The 20,983-nt window shown below is 62.9% G+C and overlaps 1 protein-coding gene across 1 annotated transcript; it reads right to left on the reverse strand.

The window, feature by feature from the left end:
• Positions 1-242: 242 nt before the first annotated feature.
• On the reverse strand, positions 243-20,675 carry USP36 (ubiquitin specific peptidase 36; the record flags this gene model as incomplete). Its single annotated transcript, XM_084239146.1, has 19 exons — positions 243-263; positions 405-556; positions 786-901; positions 1,473-1,568; positions 2,657-2,871; positions 3,261-3,845; positions 5,347-5,477; positions 5,967-6,605; positions 8,792-8,930; positions 9,616-9,716; positions 10,042-10,182; positions 11,930-12,041; positions 12,779-12,861; positions 13,466-13,536; positions 13,962-14,029; positions 17,309-17,411; positions 17,980-18,090; positions 19,805-20,023; positions 20,423-20,675. 18 exons carry the CDS (start codon positions 20,673-20,675, stop codon positions 425-427), a joined length of 3,315 nt encoding a protein of 1,104 aa, XP_084095272.1. The 3' UTR covers positions 243-263; positions 405-424.
• Between the last annotated feature and the right edge of the window lie 308 nt (positions 20,676-20,983).

Genomic DNA, 20,983 nt, shown 5'->3' on the forward strand with positions numbered 1-20,983 from the left:
GCGACGAGTGCCTTGTCAGGAAGAGCAACCGACCACACACTTGCCACCCTGAGGCGCGCGAGGACGCGCTGCGGCTGACCGCTGTCCCGACCATGTGCTGGCTCAGAGGAGAGCCAGCCCCCATCCCATGGGGCGCCGCCGCCGGCTGCAACCGCCAAGCCACGCCAGAATCCGGGCCTGGCGGCGGCAGGGCCAAGAAACCCACTCGCGTCCCCGCAGTCCAGACGACACTTCCTGGGAAGGGCCGCCGCGTGTCCGGGAGGCTGTGGGGCCAACGACGCTGTTACTGACCGAAGTGACATCCGAGACGCCCCCCCTGGGGAACAGCAGCCAGGCCAGCCACACTCAGTCCCGCGGGGAGGGCGCCCCACCATCCACACACACCCCCCCCACCCCAAACTGACCGATCTCGACAGCAGCGACCTCAGCGGCGGTAGCTGAGGCTGGTAACCTTTGCCGGGTGAGTCACAGACCAGAAGTTCCGTCTACTCTGAAGTTTCTGGAAGGCGTTGAAGTTTCTTTTCTTTTCTCTCTTGAACTTTTTCATTTTCTTTTCCTGCATCGAGATCACGCCCGGACACGGCTGTCACGGCACCACAGGCTGCAGCAGCCCTGCTGTTTCCACTCGGCTGGCGAGGGCGGAGGCCAGGCCGGGGCCAGCGGATGAAGAGGACCAGCGCCCCCACCCCGGTGCCTGGAGCCAGGCCTGCCCGTGCGCCCTCTGTGACAAGCCCGGGGCCTGACAGGGTCAGTCCTCACGCCCCTCCTGCCGGCCGCACACGTACCTTCCCCCGATCAAACTCTACATCCCAGTCATCGATGACCGTGGCGGCGCGGGCCAGCCTGCTGTCCTGGACGGCGTCCTGACTGACCGCCGAGGGCCCGCCATCCCACGTCAGCACTGTGAACAGAGGCGCGTGTCAGGGCCGGGGGCCACGCCCAGGGGCTTTGCTCCCAGTGCGAAGTCCACGCTAGACCCACCGGCCCCGACGACCCCGTTCTCGCGCCAGCTCTTGGTGATGACAGACTTGCAGGGAGGGGAGGGTCAGATTTGGGTGCGCAGGAGACGCCCCAACGCGCCTGTTACTTAAGCAAACGCTGCAATCCTGCATCACCCAACCCGTGAGGCTCAGTTCTTCTGAGCCCCGCCTCCCCGGGCAAGAGCCAGTGTCCTCTCCCCGAGCCCAGCTATAAAGGCAGTGCTCTGGACGAGGACTGACGGCTCGCGGGCTAGCCAATTTCCCGCCCACTCCCTCCCTGACCAGGCCTGGCCCAGCGCACCCCAGGAAAAGGCTGTTCTGCCCGTCCCCGTTCCAGGCACTAGGACCCTACCCTCCAGCCAAGGCAGCTGGGGGTCAGAGGTCACAATGCTCACATCCCTCTCCCCTCAGTGCCTGTCTCCAGGACCCGCTAGACACCTCGCCCCTCCAGGACAAGCCCAAGAGGAGGCAGCCCCGTCCCCAAGCCTGTACCTTTTCCCCCGAAAGCTGTGTCAGATGAATGTCGGAGCAGCTCCTGGACCACGTCGGGCTCCTGCTCTCTGTCCCGGGGGGCGCCCCGCCCCAGCCCTGTGGTCAGAGACACGTGAGACAGGCAGGAAATGGACATGCCACCTTGTGTTGCAAACAGAAGCCCAGGACTCAGGGTGACAGTGCTCTAAGGGACGCTCAGGGCAGGCACCTGCTGCCCCACGGGAGTGGCTGACGCCCGTGCTGGCTCAGCACAAGCGGGCACTGCCCAAGCCAGCGAGCTCTGGAAATAGGAGAAAAACCCAAACGCCAAATACAAGTCATACCAGCACGCACCCTGGTATGCCCCCAGAAGGCTGTCCAGGAGGCGGCCCACCGCCCACCTCTGGACTGCACCAGCACGGACCTGCCCTCGCTGGGGCCTGGATAGGCCTGAATGGGCTCCAGCTGCCCCTCCAGCCACCCCCCACTGCACCACCTGCTCTGGCCTCGCTCGCCTGGCTTCCCACAGGTCAATGACCTTGGACCTACAGGCTCGGCCCAGAACAGAGTCACGGTGGCCCCAGCTCGCTGGGCCCTGGTGGCCCTCCTGCAAGTCTCCCTGTAGCCCTGGGCCGTGCCAGTCTCCCACTTAGCCGACAGCAGAGGAGTGGGGGGGCCGGGAGGTTCCACAGTCCCAGCCCTGGCCCTCTGCACCCGACGCTGTGGCGCTGGGCTGTGACGGGCAGCACCCCAGCCCAGGGAAGCCCTAAGCCAGCGGCCCCGATCGCCCCTGCAACACTCGGCACCCGGAGGGGCTGCTCCTCACTGGCTGGCAGAGGTGCCGCACAAGGCGATGGGCAAACTCCCATGCGTGTTCATCAGTTCAGTTTGGGGTGGGGACGTTGAGAAACGCAAACCTTTGGGGCCTATATGCCTCCCAAATACTAATGTGACCCCATGCCCATGAGGTAGTGTCGACCCCAAGGACCCCCTGCTTGGCCCCTCCCAAAAAGCTGACGACACTGCCCATGATGGCCCACGGACCACCAGGAGAGCCTGGCACAGGAGCCAGCTAATGGGAGGTGGAGCCTCCGCCCAGGCATATGAGCCTGAGCTGGCCCGTGCACCAGAGGGCAGCTCCTGAGAGCCGTGCCGGGGGGAAGCCCACAGGGCCGCAGCAGGGGCCACCCACCCACCACGCACACCTGTGTGGCCCACTGGACGCCAGCCGTTCAGCGCGGGAGCAGCGCCATGGGGCTCCAGGACACCCCAGCCTCGGGGCCGCGCATCCTGACAGCCTTCTGGGGGTTCCTCTGCTTCTGCTTCTTGCTGTGACTCTGCCTTTCTTTTTTTCTTTTTCTTCTTGCTCGGCGGTGGCGTGACAGTCTCTGGCCGGACGGCGTCTGAGGGAGAGCAGCTCCTGGGGAGTCAGGACGGTCAGTTGGCACAAAACAAGGGCAAAAACGTGGGCTTGGACAAGATACCCCAAACCTCAACTGCTTCTCCCACTGAGCAGAAAGCCCCTCGGCTGTGGGGCCTGCATAGCAGTGGGTGCCACTGGATGTGCTCCCTGCCCCATGGACGCCTGGCAGACGGCAGCCAGGACAGTACAAGCTGCACCCCGCCCAGCCTAGGCCCCCGCGAATTGGGCGGGGTGATGGGGAGCCGAGTGCCGGGGCCAGGACAGCCCTGTACCCCACTGGTGTCCGGGCCTGGGCAGCATACTGTACGCCCAGACGCCCCGGCCCTTGGCGTGGCCCGTGCTGGCTCTGCCCTGGGGTGGGTGGTGCGGTCTTGCCCCCTGCCCACCTGCGCCGGGGAGGGCCCGGGTGCAGGCAGCCTTGGAGGCCCTCTTCGTCCTTCCGCTGCCTCTCGCCGCGTGCGGGGGGGTCGTCCCTCAGGCATCCCACTCGCCGGCCGTTCACCAGGGGCTGGCCGTTCACCGGCTGCTGTCCGCCCTCATCCTCTGGTCTGTCCGCCGGCAGCTCTGCCCGGCCGTCCTTCCCACACCCGGGGCTCCCAGGGGTGCTGCGCTCCAGCCCTCCGTGCGGTGGGGGGGCACCCGCATCCTCTGTGCGTTTCCTCTTCTTCCTTCTCCTCTTCCCAGCAGGGGCTGCGGCTGCTTCCTGCGGCTCCTGGCCCGGCCCCGGGGCCTCCCCCGAGTGGCTCTTCTTCCTCTTCTTACACAGGCTCTGGGGGTGCTGGCGGGCCTCTTGCAGCTGGTGTGGAGGGGGCCTGAAGCCCCCGTTTACCTGAGGCAGGGGAGCAGAGGCGGAGCGGCAGCTCTGTGGGTCTGACATCTCTAGGGGCTGGGGGCCGGTGGGCAGTGACACGGAGCGGGGGCCGAGGGGGGGCTTCGGATGGCTGAAAGGTGTGGGAGCAGGTGTAACAGGCCTGCAAGAGAGTCGGGCGGTGAGACAGGCTGCGGAGAGGCAGGCTGCGTGGCCCTGCCCGCCCAGCCGGCCCCGCCACGGCTGAGAGCCTCGGCAGCCTTGCGTCCGGGTCTCGCGCGTGCCGAAGCCGGGGCACGCTGAGAATGGCAAAGCCCCGCTCCCCAGAGAGCAAGCCGGAGAGGACGCGAGGCCTTGCTCCTGTCACCACGCGGCTCAAGGAATGCTCGCAAACTGACGGTTTGGATTTTCAACTAGGTGTGTGAGGAAAGGAAAGCCCCTCCCTCGTAAAGGCAAGAAAAGTGTTCTGTGAGGACTCGTTCCAACCCTGAGTCCCGTGTCAAGGGCAGGAAGTGAGCCCACAGGGAAGGCCAGGGCAGGCCTGTCTCCTGCTGTTTCTCCCCACGAAAAGCGGACCTTACAGGCAAGCCCCACACAAGGCCGAAGGAGGAAAGGCTTGAGAGTCAGCCGGGCCGGCTCTTGCTGGCGCCACCTGGGTGAGGCCTTGCAAAGTCCCCCCCATAGCTTCCTCACACCCACGTAAGTGGCTACGCCGGCCTCACAGGCTGAATTGAACGCGACTGTTATAAAGTACAGATCGACCACATCACACACCCTAAGTGTCCCCTGGGACTGGAAGACAAGGAGTTGCCAAAGCCGCAGCAGCAGACGCCCACTGACGCCGCACACACTGCCTCGCGCAAACCGTGCTACCACAGGGCCGGCGAGCAGTGGGGAGAGGCGGCTGGGGGGCTGGGGACGGAGGGTCTGAGTACTACAGCGAGGCTGCTGCACAGCTGGAATACAAGTGAGGGGCGTGCCAACACCAGACACCCCAAACCACCTGGGCCAAAGGCCTGCTATTCCCGCAGTCATGACGCCCGCGAGCAGCAGCTCTGTGCTCTGCCACACACACGCCCGGGATGGGTGTACGTGGCGTGCAGCGGGCTGGGGCAGAGCTCCGGGAAACGTGTCTCCCAGAAGCCCGGGGAGTCTAGTCTAGAGTGGTCCCTGCAGCACCGCCACTGCAGAGGCCAACTCGAGGCGCCAGAAAGCCACGTCCGGCAGACTGCCCAAGGAGCCAACCTCGGACGGCCCGCCAGCCAGGAGGGGCCCCCAGCGGGAAGCGAGCGGGCAGTGCTGCTGGGGGTGGGGAGAGGCAGGCGGACGCCCCCACACCTGCGGCCAGCTCGAGGCCTGAGCACACACAGGGCCTCTCTGGAACAGCCCTCCCCGCGCTGTGGCGACCTATGGGGGCCGCAGGGCCACCTACAGGGCCGCTCCCTGCACACAGTCGCTCGCGCGGGAGGACACACGGGCAACGAAGACAGCGATGACCAGGCCCTCGCTGCCTGTGCTGGGCCGAAGCGCCTCTGCCGCGGAGAGCGGAAGCCAGCGGCACACAGACCGTCCAGCCGCGGCCTCGGCACAGCCCTCCAGCCGGGATCCCCGCAACTCCTCGGCGGCCAAGTGCTCGCTCAGCCCAGGGAGAAGCCGCTGCTCACCTGATGGAGCCGACAGGCCGGGCAGAGGCGACGGCGGGGTGCGCGGCTTTCCTGGGGTGGGTGAGGTCGGAGAGCGGAGAGAGGGGAGGCGGCCGGGGGTCACTGCCGGTTGCCCTCCGCAGAGTGCTGGCCTGCAGTTATTGACATAAATAAAAACTTGGTGGTCTAAAAAAGGTTGCCGTGAGTGAAGAGGAAACAAAAGTAAAAAAAAAACAAAGAAAAAAACAAAAGAGCCCAGAAGGAAGGATGGGGGGACAGGAGAGAAAAAGGGTAGGGTGGGGGGATGGTAGAAGAAGAATCAGAAGTGTTTTTGGTTAGAAACAAAAGGGAAAAAAGGAGAAAATTTAAACAAAAATCTCAGACCACTACGCTGAGCTTCCCGCTGCAGAGGGCGGGCCTCGCCGGAGCGCGGCTCCCGGCCCCACCAGCCCTCACCCTGGCCTCTGTCTGCGCGTGGACTAGCACCCACGGGTGCAGAGCACACCCCCACCGCCAGCCTCCAGCCCGCAGTGCCCCGACCACCCAGGCACAGAGGCCTCCGTTCCGGCAGCCCCCCACAACCTGAAGCAGCCTGCTTGCGCCCCCGCTGAGCCTCCTCGGCGCTGCCCCCGCACACCCACCTTCTTGGCAGAAAGGGCCAGTTTTTTGGCTGGTGGAGGAGACATGAGGCTGGCGGGCTCGGTGGCGGTGCTGCCCAGCACGGGGCACTTGGGCTTGCCCCCCTTGGCGTCCTCCCCGGCCGGCGTGGCTTTGGAGGTGGTCCCCTGAGAGTCGCAGAAGCGGCCGCCGCTCCCGGGGGCCCGGGCCGAGTCACTGCTGGCGGAGTGCTCTGAGCTGGAGCCGCTGGAGCCCCTCCTCTCGAGGCCAGGGGCCCCGTGGTCCGCCCGGGGCCCGTGCCCATTGGCAGTCCCTGCGGCGGGCAGCTTGGGTGAGGTAGAGGGGGCAGAGGCCCTGTCCCAGGAGCCCTGCCTCCGGCTCTCGGGCCGGCCGCTGCTGCAGTGCAGCCCCTGAGTTGGCTTGGGGGGCGGGGAGGCATGCTGCAGGGGGGGTGTCTTCTTGACCACCTTTCCGGGCCCATCCAGGATGGCTGGGGCGTGCGGGGGTGTTCTGGAGAGTCGGGGGGACGGGGATCCCGAGGAGGACTTTGGAGAAACGTAACCATTCTGCGACTTCAGGCCCACCATGGAGCCGTTCCTGGCAACAGGTACCCCGACCTCATGGGTGGCCTGTAGCTTCTTCACGGTCACAGGATCTGGTCGCTAAGGGAGAACAGAGCAGAGGACACGGTCAGCACCTGCAGGGATGGAGGGGTGATGGGCACCTCGAGACAACGACCCAAGGGACCCAGTGACCGAGGAGCACAGTGCCAATGCGGACGGGGGCGGCGCGGAGCCCGGGAGCAGGGCTGTGTGGGGTCACGGGTACAGTGGAAGCAGAGTGCTGGCGGCGAGACTGAGATACAGAAGAGCACAGAGGAAAACCCGCCAAGGCCCCAGGGCCGACCAGCCACCGGACGCTGCTCTTCCTCCCGAAGGGTCTGGGCTGCACTGGCGCCCCAGGCTCCCAGCGCCACCGTCCGCGCCTGTCTCTGGGTCAGCGGCTCCTCTGTGCGTGATGTGGAGCCGGCGTGGATGGACAAAGCATGAGCGCCCCCTACTCCTCTCGGCTCGCACCACGCTGACCGCGTCTTCACCGCTCTGTGTCCAGGTCCTCCCACCGGCCCTGTCCAGTCCTGTCTGCGGTGAAGGCGGCTGAGGACTGGGCCTACCCCGGCGCTGAGTTCCCTGGGCCGATCCAGGCTTGGGTCTCTGGGCCCGACCCTGCCAAGTCACTGGGGCACCCTGACCGGCAGCAGGCGCTCCCCTGGCCGCTCTGTAGGCACCAGAGGGTCTGTTTCTGTCACGTGAATGGAGGAGCCTGGGCGTGATACAGACGTAACCTTCTCTTGCAGTTGCTGTGAACATTTTTAGAAGTTTTGCTGTTTACTTGTTTCTATGAGCAAAAATGTAAAGTTTAGCTTTGCCAATTTGTGATTTGTTTTTCTAGATTTTATTCCTCACTGTTTAAGTCCAAGATCTTTCTTCTTCCAGAAGCTTACTAGAATTTTTATGATCCTTAGTTTGTTCCCTTTTCTCTGTTCTAAAATAGCTTATCCCTTACAGCGCTGTCTCTGAGAGGAACACGTGTCCCGCGTCACCGCGGAGCTGGCGCACTGGCGGGCCGACTTCAGGATGTTGACAGTAAGATGACTTCTGTGCCACTACAGGGTACTTCAGACACGATTTCCGTCATGAAAAGGGGTGTGGTGGGGACACCCGAGGCTGCTCTGTGCCTGCTGGGCCTCGGGCCAAGCTGCCCCGAGTCTGCGGCCCTCCGGTGCACCCGGTGACACTCTTGGCCGTGCGGAGGCCACGGCTCCTCAAGGCTGTCAACCCCAGGGCTCCCAGTTCAGCTTCCACGCCGTGGATGGTGGAAGGAGACATGGGCTCATGGACACGAGGACAAGGCCTCGGCCGCGTGGCCCAGCAGTCGGGTCCACTTTGCCTCCCCTGGTGGGAGTAATCAGATGGGGCCCAAGAAGCTCAGAGCCGCGGGCCTCCCCGGTGGCGCAGCAGTTGAGCGCTGGGTCGCGAAGCTGCCCGCAGCCTCTGCAGCGCTGGTTCGATCCCCGGCTGCTCCCCGGCCACCAGAGGAGGGTCCCACATGGCGCACAGGCCTCTCCTGCCGCCCTCTGCTCCCCTCAGCAGTGTCCTTCGGTCCTTCTGCCTGCTCTGCTCCCCGCTCTGGCTCTGGTGAATCCTCTCACCCTCCCGCACTTCTGACTGTGCCCAGTGCTTGTATAAACAAATAAATAAATCTTAAAAAAAAAAAAAAAAAAAAAAAGAAGAAGCAGCTCAGAGCCGCGAACTGCCGCTGTCCTGGTTGGTGGAGCGCTCCAAGTGGCCCCGCGGCAGTCTCTGGCTGTGGACATGCGGCTGTGGTGCCCCTGCTGGCCCCTCGCTGTTGGCTTACACGGGCGCATGTGCTGCTGCTTCGCAAGTGGGCGTCACTCGGGCAGGCGTTAGATGCGCTGCCCGTGTTCCCCAGGCACGAGCGTGTGCTCCTGAGGACCAGGACGTGTCTGAACGGTGCAGTTACTGGGACCAGGCAGCCGACCCGGGCGCCTGCTGCTCCTGCTTTCAGTCTTAAAATGTGAAGTTGAAATGTCTGCTCCCGTTGGCTGAGGCCAGCAGCGTGCCTGTGGCCGCGCCCTTCAAGCAGGGGTCTGGGAGAAGGTGCTCGGGGCTACCTGCCCTGCCCCTACTGCCCTCCACCCACCTCGGGGGCCAGCTGCAGAGGCAATAGAGTGACGGGCCTCCCAGTGGTGCCCCTGTTGAGGCCTGGCTCCAGGGGCCGGAGTGGCCCAGGCTCAGGGGCTGCTGTGCCAGCAAGTCCGTGCACATACCTTTCCAGGGAGCGGGGAAGAGACAGCCGTGTGGCTGGTGTTCTTCCTGGAGCGGTCAGCAGCCAGGCCGTGGTGGCTGGCCAGAGAGGAGACTGACCGGGAGATGCAGCCCTCGGGACTCTTCTTAGAGCTTGGAATTCTGCCAAAGGGAGAAGATGGGTCAGGGGCTCCCTTCTGGCACTGAAACAGCCCCACAGAGGCTGAGTGTGAGGAGGGGTCAGAATGCAGTCAAGGCCGTGACTTCACTTAAAAAGAAGGCAGGACCAGCCAGAGGGAACCCTAACTTATGTGCTCGGGCGCCTGTCTGTGCCCTCGCTCTCCCTCAGACCAGCCAGCAGCTCGGCGCTCTACACAATGCCTCGGTCAGCAGCCAGCCAGAACGGCTCTGCCAAGCTTCCTCCAGACTCAGGGGAACATCACAGATCAGGTAACAAAAAGGCCTCCTGTCCCTGTGTCCCCTAGGCAGCCCCCAAAAAGGCCTTCTTCCAAGGCGCTGCGGCAGCACCTACTTCAGGGCCACCCCGGTCAGCGTCGCTGTGGAGCAAGGCGTGCAGCAGGCTGCCATCCAGACACCACACCTGATGTGGGCGACGAGGGACAGGTCACTGTGCAGAGGGGCGCACAGACCTGGCTCTGACCCCCCAGAGGCTTTGCTTTTACTCAACCACCAGGCATCTGGGCTCTGAAAGGTCCTTCCCAGGGGCTGCTCCACCATGCGTGAGGGTGAGTTGACCGCGGCCCGCACCTCCCACCTTTGGGCCTCCCCGTGGTGTTCACAGAAGGTCAGGGGACCGAGGGCACCCAGGAGAGGGCGGGCTCATTACCGCAGATAGAAGAGCACGTAGGCCTGCTGGTTCAGGACCACCTTGACGTTGCTGGAATGGACCAGGGAATCGTTCATCTGGTACCACTGTCCGTTGCTGGCCTGAAGCAGCACAAGGTGCGGTGGGAAGGCAAACAAAACAATAAACCCTCGCAATCTTATTTTGTAAGACGAAAACAAAAAAATCGGTCAATCGCTGCATCTATGAAAGCGTCTAGGCCCGAAGGCCCCCGAGGGCTCCCTGCTGGCACACCGAGGTGGCCCCTGCCCACCCTCCAGAGGCCCAGGGTGGTGTCACCTGTGGGCACCAGCCACCTGCACTCAGGCTTCCCTGAGCACGCTTGAGCCCCACCCAATGCCGTGAGGGGACGCTCTGGAGGGCCTCATCGGCTGGCAGGAGGGGCCCCCACGCTGAGGGAGCGCCGACCTTCACGTAGCAGTAGTAGTGCCCCGCGTGGCAGCTGTAGCCCGAGTGGACCAGGACGGCGTACAGCCCGTACATCACTGGGTCGCCGCTGCTCTGTGACATGTACGGCCGGATGTTCAGGAACTCCGGATAGCCCACGTCCTGTTTGGGAAACCAAGGAGTGGCAGTTAAAATACAAGAGGCCAGGGGGGCCCCCTGGTGGTGCAAGGGGTTATCTCAGCACTACAAGCTGTCCGCAGCCTCTGCAGCACGAGTTCCATCCCCGGCCAGAGAGTGACCCACACGGCGCAGCAGACCTCTCCTGTCTCCCCGCTGCTCCCCTCAGCAGTGGATCTCAGTGGATCCACCTGTTCTGCTCCCCACTCTGTCTCTGGGGAATCCTCCCACCCCCCGCCCCTCTGGCCTGCGCCCCAGCTCTTGTATGCTTAAATAAAATAAACCTTTAAAAAACAAGAGGCCAGGAGGAGGGTTTCTCCGGCCCACCCATGTGAAACTACTCCGTGTCCCACCAGGCGGCCTGCGCCTTGCCTGGGCCGCGCATCCGAGTCAGTGCCCTCGCTGCTGGGTCCCAACTGTGGGGGGAACGGGGTTCCTTTCCCTCCCTTGCACTCTACAGGGGCTGCGGGGAGAATAGGGAGCCAACTTAGGGCTTTAGGGAAAAAAGTGCCGAAGTCACACAGCCACTGCCATGGCAAGCTAAGGCTTGAGCAGACTGGGTCGGAACACAGGTTCTACCAAAGTTCTTTTTTTCTTACTGGCCATTTTCCTAGGAATCTATTTTCAGGATAGAGACACACCCCAGGAAACTCCCCGAGACCCAGTCAGCACCGTGTCGAACGAACGTGTACCGTCCCGAGGCCTGCAGCAGCACCGACCGCCCGTCCCTGGGCTGCACTGCAGCTGCACAGTGCCCGTCCCCGTGTCCGGCTGCGCTACATCAGCACAGCTGCGACGCGCACCTACGCTGTCTCTTCCGTGGGCAAACTGAGAATCTCCGAAGCTAATACGCACAAGGGGCTCGTGGGTCTAACCCCACCTTGTGAGATCTGTGCCCCCACACCAAATAGACCCACATTCTCAATCGCGTTCCGACAGATCAGGTCCAGGAGACAGGCTAGAGTCCAGGCCCCCAGGCAATCCCCGCACTGGCTCACCCACTGCCGGTCCCTTCCTGACTCCCCAGCGCTGGCAAGCGAGGGGACTGCCACCCTGGCACGGCAGCAGGATGAACAAACGCAGGGCTCCCAGCGCCCACCCTCACTCTCCGCCATCGGTTCCCCTCCGGGGCACGCAAGGTGCGGCGCGGCTTACTACTGCGCAGGCTCTGGCAAGGCCCGGAGCTCAGCCTGGGCTCCCCAGCTGTAGCTGTGCACAGGACACCCCTTTCCAGGTGCACGTAGCCGCTGCCCTGAGCCAGCCCCCCCCCCCCACCGCCTAGAGGCTCGGACAAGCTGCGGGGCCCCAGGCCACGCGAGCCTCTAACACCTGAGAAAGAAGGCGCATCTCTCAGACACGGTGCGACACCGCCGTGCACAGTGCAGGCCTCTGCCCACACCGCCTCTGCTGCGCCTCGTACGTGTTCCACGAGCGCCGGAGTCAAGGGCCCGTCACCCTCTGTCCTCAGGGAGATGCCGACCTCCCCCGGCAGGAACACCGCCCGCGTGGCAGAGGTTGGTGGAAAAAATCCAGCAAGACAGTAGTTCTTGACCTGACCAGGAAGCGGTCCTTAGGGACTGGCCCCCAGGACCGTGCCGGCTCGGGGCCCTGCCCTCTGACACTGCGCTCACGGGCTCGGGGGCAGCACCTGGCGTCTGCTTTGCTGAAGAGCTGCCCAGGTACTCGGATGTGCGCCTCGTGGGCCCAGACGTGGCCGCGAGTCGGCACTCACCTTGGTGATCTTCCCCCCGCTGAAGTTGGCGAAGCGCTTGAGGGAGAGGGTTAGGACGCCGGATGCTCTGTGGATGGTGAAGCGCTTGCTGGCGGGCACTTTCTCCTTGCACCTGCAAGGAGGGCAAGAGACGGGCTCGGCGCCTGCCCCGGGAGGCCGGCCCCCACGTGCACGAGCAGCAACCGCCGCTCCAAGGACACGGCTTCTGAGATGAGCCGCGTGCGTCCCACGTCCCGAGTTGGGTCAGCTCGACTTCGGGAAAGGAAAGCCGTCACAGGACTAGAGGAAGGTTCCGCGGCAAAGACAAACTCTTCCCAGTTAAGGGCCAGAAAGCAGAAGCACGTGGCCCTGGGAAAGCACAGCGGGAACAGGGACAGCAGGGGCGGCCACGCGGCGTGGGTAGGGGCGCCCACTGTGCGCCCAGCCAGACACGGGGTGGTGGGACGCTCCTGGAGGTGAGGGAATGGAAGTTAGGAAGAGCCGCAAGGGCATGGGATGGGAACTCGACACGCACAGGGAGAGTCGTCTTGATCACAGCTTCCCAATGACCAGCGCCCAGCAGCGGCGCAGCCCTGGCAGGCATGAGGCACAGGCCCTCTGCTGAGGTGGGAGATAATTCCAGAAAACCCTGGATGCCGCAGAGCAGACCTCTTCTAAGCAGTGGGCGCCCGGGGTCCCACTGGTCCCTGCACTCTGCTGCGTGCAATCCCCACTCCCTGCGCCCTGGTTTGCTCGCCCTGTAAAGTGGGGTCCTAACAGCTTCCACATCACTTCATCTGCGTGACTCAGAGGCCTTGAGTTCCAAGACACACATCAGCCACCCCGGTGACGCGGCGCAGGGCCACTCACTTGGCGCACATGTAGGCGTTCTCTCCACTCAGGACGTCGGGCTTCACAAACAGCTCCAGCGCACGCACGATGTTCGCAGCTTGCTGAGGACACAACAGGGAGAAAGCAGGAGAAAAGGGCTGACTCGACAAACGCCGGAGGCCAGGGCTCCAGGCCGGGTGGCACATCACGCTTCAAGCAGCTCGCTTGTTGCTCCTTCTGCAGGTCAGGGTACCTGCCAGGGGGCCGGGGAGCCAGCCCAACCGTCTCCATGAGCCTGGCAGCCCTGAGGCATCCGACCTGCCCCAGGCACCAGCATCCGCTCCTGGGCACACGCCCACCTCAAGCCCCGCAGCCATCACTCTCCAGGCCCCAGGACAGAAATGTGTGCTTTACCCTCATTCTTTTAAGCAAAATACACTTAAGAAAACGGTTACTAAATAAGCAAAAGTGGTAACTTCAACTTCAGTGTCAGGATTCTTAGGATTTTTCCCTCCTCCAGTTGGGGGACACGGAAGTCCTCACTCAGTGTCGCTGTGACTTTAAGGGACACCACACCCTGGGGGGGCCAGGCCCCTGGTGCGTCAGGAAGTTCAGCATCGACCTGGGCGTCACATGGAGACGCCACATCCCAGCCCTGCCATCCTGCCCTCCCATGCCCCAACCCCAGAACATGGACACAGAGTCCCCCGCCCATCAGGGCCGTACCCGGATCTCCAGCGCCACGTCCAGGTAGGGGTCGTAGGTGTCTGAGACGCTTCTGCACACGGAGCACTTCACTGCAGGGGACAGAGAGGTAGTGGGCGGTCAGGCCAGCCCCAGGTTTCCAGGACCCGACGCGGAGGTCCTCCAGCTCGCTGACAACCAGCACGCACAAGGAGACATGGCAGCCCCCCTGCCACCGCCGCCCGAGGGGGGACACCTGCCCCCCCGCACACCCCTCAGCCGTGGACAGTGCCACACCTGCAGAACGAGGGGAGCGGGAGGGAAAGGACATGCCCTCGCTCCACCACGCCTGGTGCTCGGCTCCTGGGACAGTGTGGCCATCAGCGCAGCCCGCACGGGGGCACAGGGATCCGGCTCCAGGCCGCCAGCTTGCACGGCTCTGCCGCCCCAGCCCCAGCCCGGGGGCTAATCCTTAGCTAAACCTTAGTTAACATTCAAATCCTTGACAAGAAGGGGTGAAGGAAACGCCCCCACTTACCCCGAGACCTGAGGTAGCCGCCAAAGATCTGATGGACCAAAGTAGTGGCCTGTGTCTGTCGATCCAGCCTGAAAGGAGATGCGGCCGTCAAGAACAGGACCGGCCGCCACCCCGCCCCCCGGCTGCCACATGCCCACGCGGCCCTGCACTGCCCAGCGGGTCTGCACCCAGCTCTCATCTGCACAGATGTGGTGGGTCTGTACCCCACAGTTGCCACTTGAGCCCCTTGGCTCCCTCCCTGCCTCCCAGCAGGCAACCTTGCCTCCTACTTCCAAAAACAAGAAAACCCAGAAATGCATCCGCCCCGCCCCGCCCCGTCTGGTCTCAACAAAAGACGCCCCACGTCCCGGAGCCCGCCTCTCCACCCCCGCCTCAGACCTGCAAGACCAAGGCACCTGCTCCTCTGGCTGCCCCTCGTCTGAGCTCTGCGCTGGCGAAGGGCAGCAGCAGGGTCAGGACTCCCTTCCACCCTTGTAGCTGCCAGCAGTGCTGCACCTCCCCTTGCAGTGACCTTTAGGGCTAAGCCACGGTCCCTAGGTCCGGCTGGGCAAGGAACCAGCGCGCAGGGGGAGAACAGCAAAACCCCCTGAAGACATAGATATGACATAGATAAGCCTGTTGAAAGATAACGACCACCAGGAGCCACTACAGGAATGCTGTCCGCACAGAAACTTATCTCGGAAACTTATCTCGCCTTCTCAAGGCCCACAAACTTTATTCTAATACAACTGTCTCTCTAAAATCTTTTCTCTTTCTAAAATCTTTTCTCTTTCTCTGTCTAAAAAGGTCATTGGTTGCTGATTAAAAAAGAACATACGAAATCTAGTAACTAGGCCAATTCAAATGAAACGTTACTAAACTCTGTGTATTAACAGAACTGTTAGATTAATAATTTCTCTGTTGTGTGCTTAGCCTTGTTAGCATTAATCTTAATGATGAAAATATTACATTGTGAAAAGTAAAACTCACCCGTGCTAATTAATAGTAATTTAGTGGTAGTGAGTAGTTTAAATAAAAAGTAATCACATAAAATAATGAGAAAAATTAATAGCCTAACTACTTAGGACTGCGCCTGGGTCCAGATGTAGATCACTGCCCTGTCAATGATAAGCTAAACCTGTAAGCAGCTGATTTCCTCACTGGTGTTCGCCTTTCCTGTGCTTTTAGAAAACATATATATACTGGTCACCAACTCAAATTAAATTACACTCAGATTTACACTCTCTCTTGAAGCGTGTCTGTCATTTCTTTAGCCGAATCCCTGCCCACCCTGCGCAGTCTCTCAGCCCTGAGACGGCCTCATCGTTCACTGCTGTGCTGGTCCGCGGCAGGTGGCGCCCGAACGTGGGGCCCGAATTCAAATATTGCTGAGTTGGTCCGCGGCACAGCGGCGGGCACGGGCGTGGCCCGGGCCCGGGCCCAGGCTCAGGTGCACCTGTCCTCAATCCCAGCCTCGCTTACTGACTGGGGTGAGGAGTCCCAGGCCCCGATGCACGCCGGGCCCCAGAGCTGTGCCGAGAGCGGAGTATAAAAGGCACCTGGACGCTGCAGGCAGGAAACAGTGTTTAACGACGGCTCTGGAAACAACACCCCTGTCTAGACTGCTTCAGTTCTCACGTGCCCCCCCGAATCTAGTTTAGACTCGCTCCTCTGAAGCCATCCTCCTGGGGCTCGCTGGGCCCTGAAACACGTGCAGAGGCCCTGGAATCCTCCCCTGGAGGCCGCCCCACCCTCCCAGTCCCCTCAGGGCCCAGGCCCAGCCCCTGTGCCTGCCAGCTCTCCAGGGCCTGCCCCGACTCCGTGGCTCCTGGCTGGCCGAGCTTGCTGCCCAGGCCGCTCACCACCACGTGGGGCGATGCGGGTGACCCTGGGCAGACCTAGCCCTCCGCCACCCACAGAGCACGCTGACATCCAGGAGGCTGCTCCAGCAGCACCCCCAGGCTCTGTGAATGCCTAAGGAGCATCGCTCCAAACCAGGTGGGGAGCCCAGACATCAAATCACGATCGGCAGGGCTCGGGAAGGGAAGCCAGCCACACCACCGCCGCCCGCCCAAAGAGGTGTTTCAATGCGAAGCCACATGGCTGCAACCTCGGCAGACACTGGAGACCAGGGACAGCTGCGGGAACACGTCTACCGGATCCGGGTCACCTACGTCAGCCAGAGGCCAGTGGGACCAGGGCAAAGAGAGCCACTCGGAATCTACCCGCAGGAAGGCCTCGCGCAGAGAACGCGCTGACTTCAGGTAGAAAGCAAGCCAGATTCTAGCAAGCCAGCTTTTCCACACTGCCATGCCCCGGGGGATCAAGGGCAGTCCTGGAACTGAGCTGGAGACTGGGGGAGCCAGGAGTGCCCGAGCAGCACCTGAACCCCTCCTGGGAGAGGATTCCAGGGGTTGAAGCACCTCACCCACCGAAACCAGAGGTTCTCCCACTATCCCTGCCACAACTCGCCTACTTTTCTGAAGGACGTTCTAGATGCTTCTGAGAGTCAGTATCTCCAGAGTCAGGGTTGGGGTCTACACCCTAACTCCAAGCAACAGCCACGAAATAGGGGGCATTTGCAGCCTCATTTCTTGGAATGGTAACATCCTTGCCAGTTACTGTCTCACGGAAGGGAGTACGTGGCATAAAGCCATCAGATGGCACACGCATCATTCCATGCTTTCACATTTGCAGTAAGAAATAACTGGGCAGGGCTTCCCTGGTGGCCTAGGGGTGAAGTCTCAGGCTATCACTGCTGCCACCTGAGCTCAATCCATGGGAAGGGAGCTGACCCACAGGGCGCGGCAGACCTCTCCTGTCTCCCCGCGGCTCCCTCAGCAGGGTATTTCAGTCAGTCTGCCTGTTCTGCTCCGCACTCTGTCTCTGGTGAGTCCTCTCACCCCCACAACTCAGGCCTACACCCCAGTTCTTCTATGAAAAAAAAAAAAAAGAAAGAAATAACTGGGCAGAGTAAAACCTCAATCAAGTTCCTAACTACCCGCCCTCAAGTTCCCCTGCGTGGTCAAGGCCGCCGTAAGAGCCCCAGCATTCCCACCACCCCGTGCTCTATCAGAACCACTGAGGGTATGCCAAGGACAGGAAGAGCCTGTGGCCTGGCAGAACATCCTCCGAGATGTGCACGGAAGCACCTGCCCACCCGCGAGTTGCTGAGGCAGTGTTCAGCCTGGTCCTGCTGAACCTCCCTGGGCTGGGGAGTGTGCCAGGAGGCGCCCCTTCTAGGGGGAAGGGAAAGACTTCGGCAGGCGAGAGGCTGGGTGCTAGTCTGCTGTATGTCCTGAGGAAAGCCCTGCCAGCATGGAGGGGCGGCGCCTCCAGGGGCGGGAGGGCAGCATGGCGGCACGTACTTGGCACAGCCACTGAGGCAGGCCTTCTGCATGGCGTCGATGGTGTATCGCAGGAACTCGTGGGCATCCTCCTGGTTCCCAAAGCGGAAGTGCCGGGCAATCTCTGGGGAGGGAAGGCACGCTGTATCAGCCGGGCCGGGCGCATGCCTCCTCCGACAAGCCTGACCGCCTGCCCGGCACCGGCACCAGGCTGTCCTGGGGGAGCAGCACCTTCAGAGGCCAGTGAGGGGACTAGTGCTCCAGCTACCCCTTCTCTTGGAAAGCACAGCTCCTCCTGGAGGTGACTCCTCAGTACGCTGCCAGGGCTGAGGGCGGCAGACTCCTGGTGAGATGCCAGGGTCCTGGGCCCATGCGGCAGCACCGAGCGTCAGATGCGAGACCAACGCTAGCTGGCCAGGAAGACAAAGGATGCAGAACGACTGTCCTGTCCAAGTGCTACTCACACACAGGCTTCAAGACCAGCTGACCTCCCTCTGCCAAGTGAAGGGAGTTTCCAGCACAGGAACTGGACGAACAGCTTCCGTGGAACGGGCCCAGCGACACACTCCACCACCCAGCTCCCGGTCGCACTCACCTGCCGGCCCCGGGCCACTGCAGCCCGCCCGCTTCGGCCTTTGCCCTCCCTGCCAGCACCCCCGCCCCCCAAGAGGCTCAATGGGGAATCGACTCACTTTTCAGGTCTCGGATGAAGGAGACGGGCTTGATGGCGTTGCCGCTGTTGGCAAAGGCCTGCACCATGTGGTTCTGCATGACGCACAGCATGCAGAAGCTCCCCTGGTGGCCTGCAGACAGGAGGCGGCCGTCACCTGCAGGCAAGAGCCCTGGGCGGGTGAGCGCGCCTCTCGCACCGAGAGAGAAGCGCGGGCAGGGGCAAGGCAGTCGGGACAGGGGGCCGAGCCAGCGACCCAACCGCAGGAAAAGCCCGTGCTGGGGCCTTCAGGCCAGGACCCCCATCCCTGTGGTTCCAACACAGTCACCCGTGCCCGGTGCCTGGGGCCGGGTGACGTGCGCGTCTATCTATGAAAACACACACGTCTCTTTCTCAAGACGGAGCTCAAGGAAATGTCTCCTCCAGTGCTGAGGCTGCACCGCGCGGTCAAGGCGCTAGGCTGCTCGGGGCCCCGGCGGCCCCTTCCTTTCCTCCTCCCCTGGGCCCTGCTCCTGAGAAGCCCTGCACGGCCGCGGAGCAGCGGCGACCTGGGCACACGTGCCCCCACAGAGGCTCGTTGCAGAACCGCCAGGCGCGACCAAGCTGGCGACCAAGCTGGCGGCTGCGGTCTGCCAACCGCGGCTTCAGGATGTCTCTGAACTGCGCCTCCCTGGCCTGAGGTCAGGGCACCAGGTTTACCTTTAAGATTATGAAATATTTTGAATACAAAGACCATCTGAGGTCGTTGCTCCCCGTACACCGTTGGCGGGAAACCGCTGCTGCAGGAAACTGGACAGCGGGTCCTCAAAACAGCAAAGCCAAGCCCGCCACGCAGCCCTGCGTCTGGGTGTTCGCCAGAGAAGCAAGAGCAGGCCCGAGAGAGCTGAACATCCGCGCTCCCGTGACATCCGCGACAGCAAAAAAGTGGGGGTGACAGAAATGCCCCTGATGAGTAAGTGGGGTAAAAAGGCACAGACAGGAGGAATGGCAGCCTCAGGAAGGAAATCCTGACCCCTCCCAGGCACGAGCCTGAGGATGTCATGCCAGTGGAGCCCGCCAGAGCCTGCGCTGCGGGGTCCACGCCGAGGAGGCCCCCAGAGGGGTGAGACCCAGAGACTGGGGGCAGGCCTGGGAAGGGAGTCCCTGGGAAGGGGATGAGCCTCACTGCCGCACAGGGTACATAACGTATGCTCGCGTTTCCTGGGACGCGAAAGCCCTGTGTTTCCAAAATGCTAATACACACGCGGGGTCCTACAGGGCTGGCCCTTCCCACGCGCGCCTGTCGGAGCAGGGAGGCGCATACTGCTCGGCGAGTTTTCACGCTGACCTTCCTGACCGCAGCCGCCACCGCAAGGGCTATCAGCGCCCCCCAGAGGACCGGGAGGCCCTACCTGGATGAGGCCTCACGACCGCTGGTGACACCCCAGGGTGTGAGCCCAGGAGCCACCCCTCGCTCGGAGCCCCACACGGACGCCCCCTTAGGGCAGGCGCATGAGACGCCCGCACAGGTGAGGAGCCACTGAGTGGGCAGGCGCTGTCCAGAACCCGCGTGTCGGCTCGCGGGGAAGACGGGACTGCCGCTTTCTCCCACCGTGGCCTGACCTCCGTTTCCTGCTCCTCTCGTTTAGCTAAGTTGCACTCTAGTCGGTCCAGGTTTTGACCTTGGGCGTGTCCTGCAGCGCCCTGGGATGCCACAGCAACAACTGATCGCAAAGTCACTGAACACTCGTGGTCTGGGTGTCTCCTCAGACCCCTTCTCTGCTCAGCTATTCTCGGGGAGACTGAGACCGCCCTACTGTCCAGCGCGCAGGGTTCCCACTGTGCCCGCCCGGCGCAGGTGCACTCACAGGTCCGCGCGTGCTCCTTGGAGAGCAGGTAGTTGGCTAGAGGTGGCGTGTAGGTCAAGCACTGGATGGTGGCATTCAGGAAGCAGGTGTTCCCCAGGTTGTGCAGCCCGGCGCCCACGCGGTAGACACGCTCCCACTTCAGCGACAGCCGTTCCCCGGGGAAGAGCACTTTCTGCGGGGCGGGGACGCCGTCGCCGCCCTCGTGTGCATGCTCGCTGCCTGAGAGCAAGGGATACAGGAGGGGCCGTGAGGCGTGCCCCGGAGACACGAGAGGATGGTGCCGCGCATGCTCCCGTGCAGAGCATGGCTGCAGGGCCCCGTGGCCCAGCTACTGCAGTTCCAGAAAGCCCCGGAAAAGACCAGTCACCCCAGGTGCTTCCTGAGCGGGACGCGAGGTCCAGAATCCCAGGACGGGGTACAGGTGAGGGCGGGAGCCAGGCCCCGCACCCTGCCGCCCCTCTCCTGCCTGTCTCCGAGCCCTGCTTCTTACACAAGGCCGGGCTCTCTCTGGCCAGGTCTGGCTACTGACTCCCCAGCTGGACCCGCCGCCCACGGTCTTCCGATCACGTGACACCATCCCACCAGCCAGTGGGCGTGCAAAGCCTCCAAACAACCTACCCTGTCTCCTGGCTGGTGCCTCGTCTCCGCCCCGGTGGCGACTGGCTGCCTCTGCTTTGGGGTTCAGCAGCACATATTTGCTCTTCAGCGACTCCAGCTGGTAGGAGAAGCTCTTGCTGGCGGGCTCGAACTCAATCTTCTGCAAGAGGACCTTCTTGGCGGACGCAGCCAGAAGCCTGCCCAGCTCTCCATCCTCGGCCGTGTCCCTGCGCCCAGACTTCAGGGCTTCCTTCAGCTTATCCACGATGGGCATGGTGTGCGGCTACGGAGACAGATTGGGGCAGGGTGACGCGCTGCTCCCACTTTCTCTAACTCCCCCTGGCACGTTAGGGCACCAGGCGCCAGCCACTGCAACGCTCCCTGCCACACTCCCATGCCTGCACCGGAAGGGCAGACAGACGTGTCATCAGTCCCAGGACGTGGAAGCTCCACACTTGCCCATTGAAGGAATGGTGCCCCCAGAGAAGGCCGCCCCAGGCAGCTGCGGCACCGAGGCGGCCCAGCCATCCTGCACCCAACGCTCGCCTGGTGACCGCAGGCGGCATGCCGGGCACGATGTCT

The sequence above is a fragment of the Talpa europaea genome (genome assembly GCF_964194135.1).
Source record: "Talpa europaea genome assembly, chromosome: 7".
NCBI classification, from domain to species: Eukaryota; Metazoa; Chordata; class Mammalia; order Eulipotyphla; family Talpidae; genus Talpa; species Talpa europaea.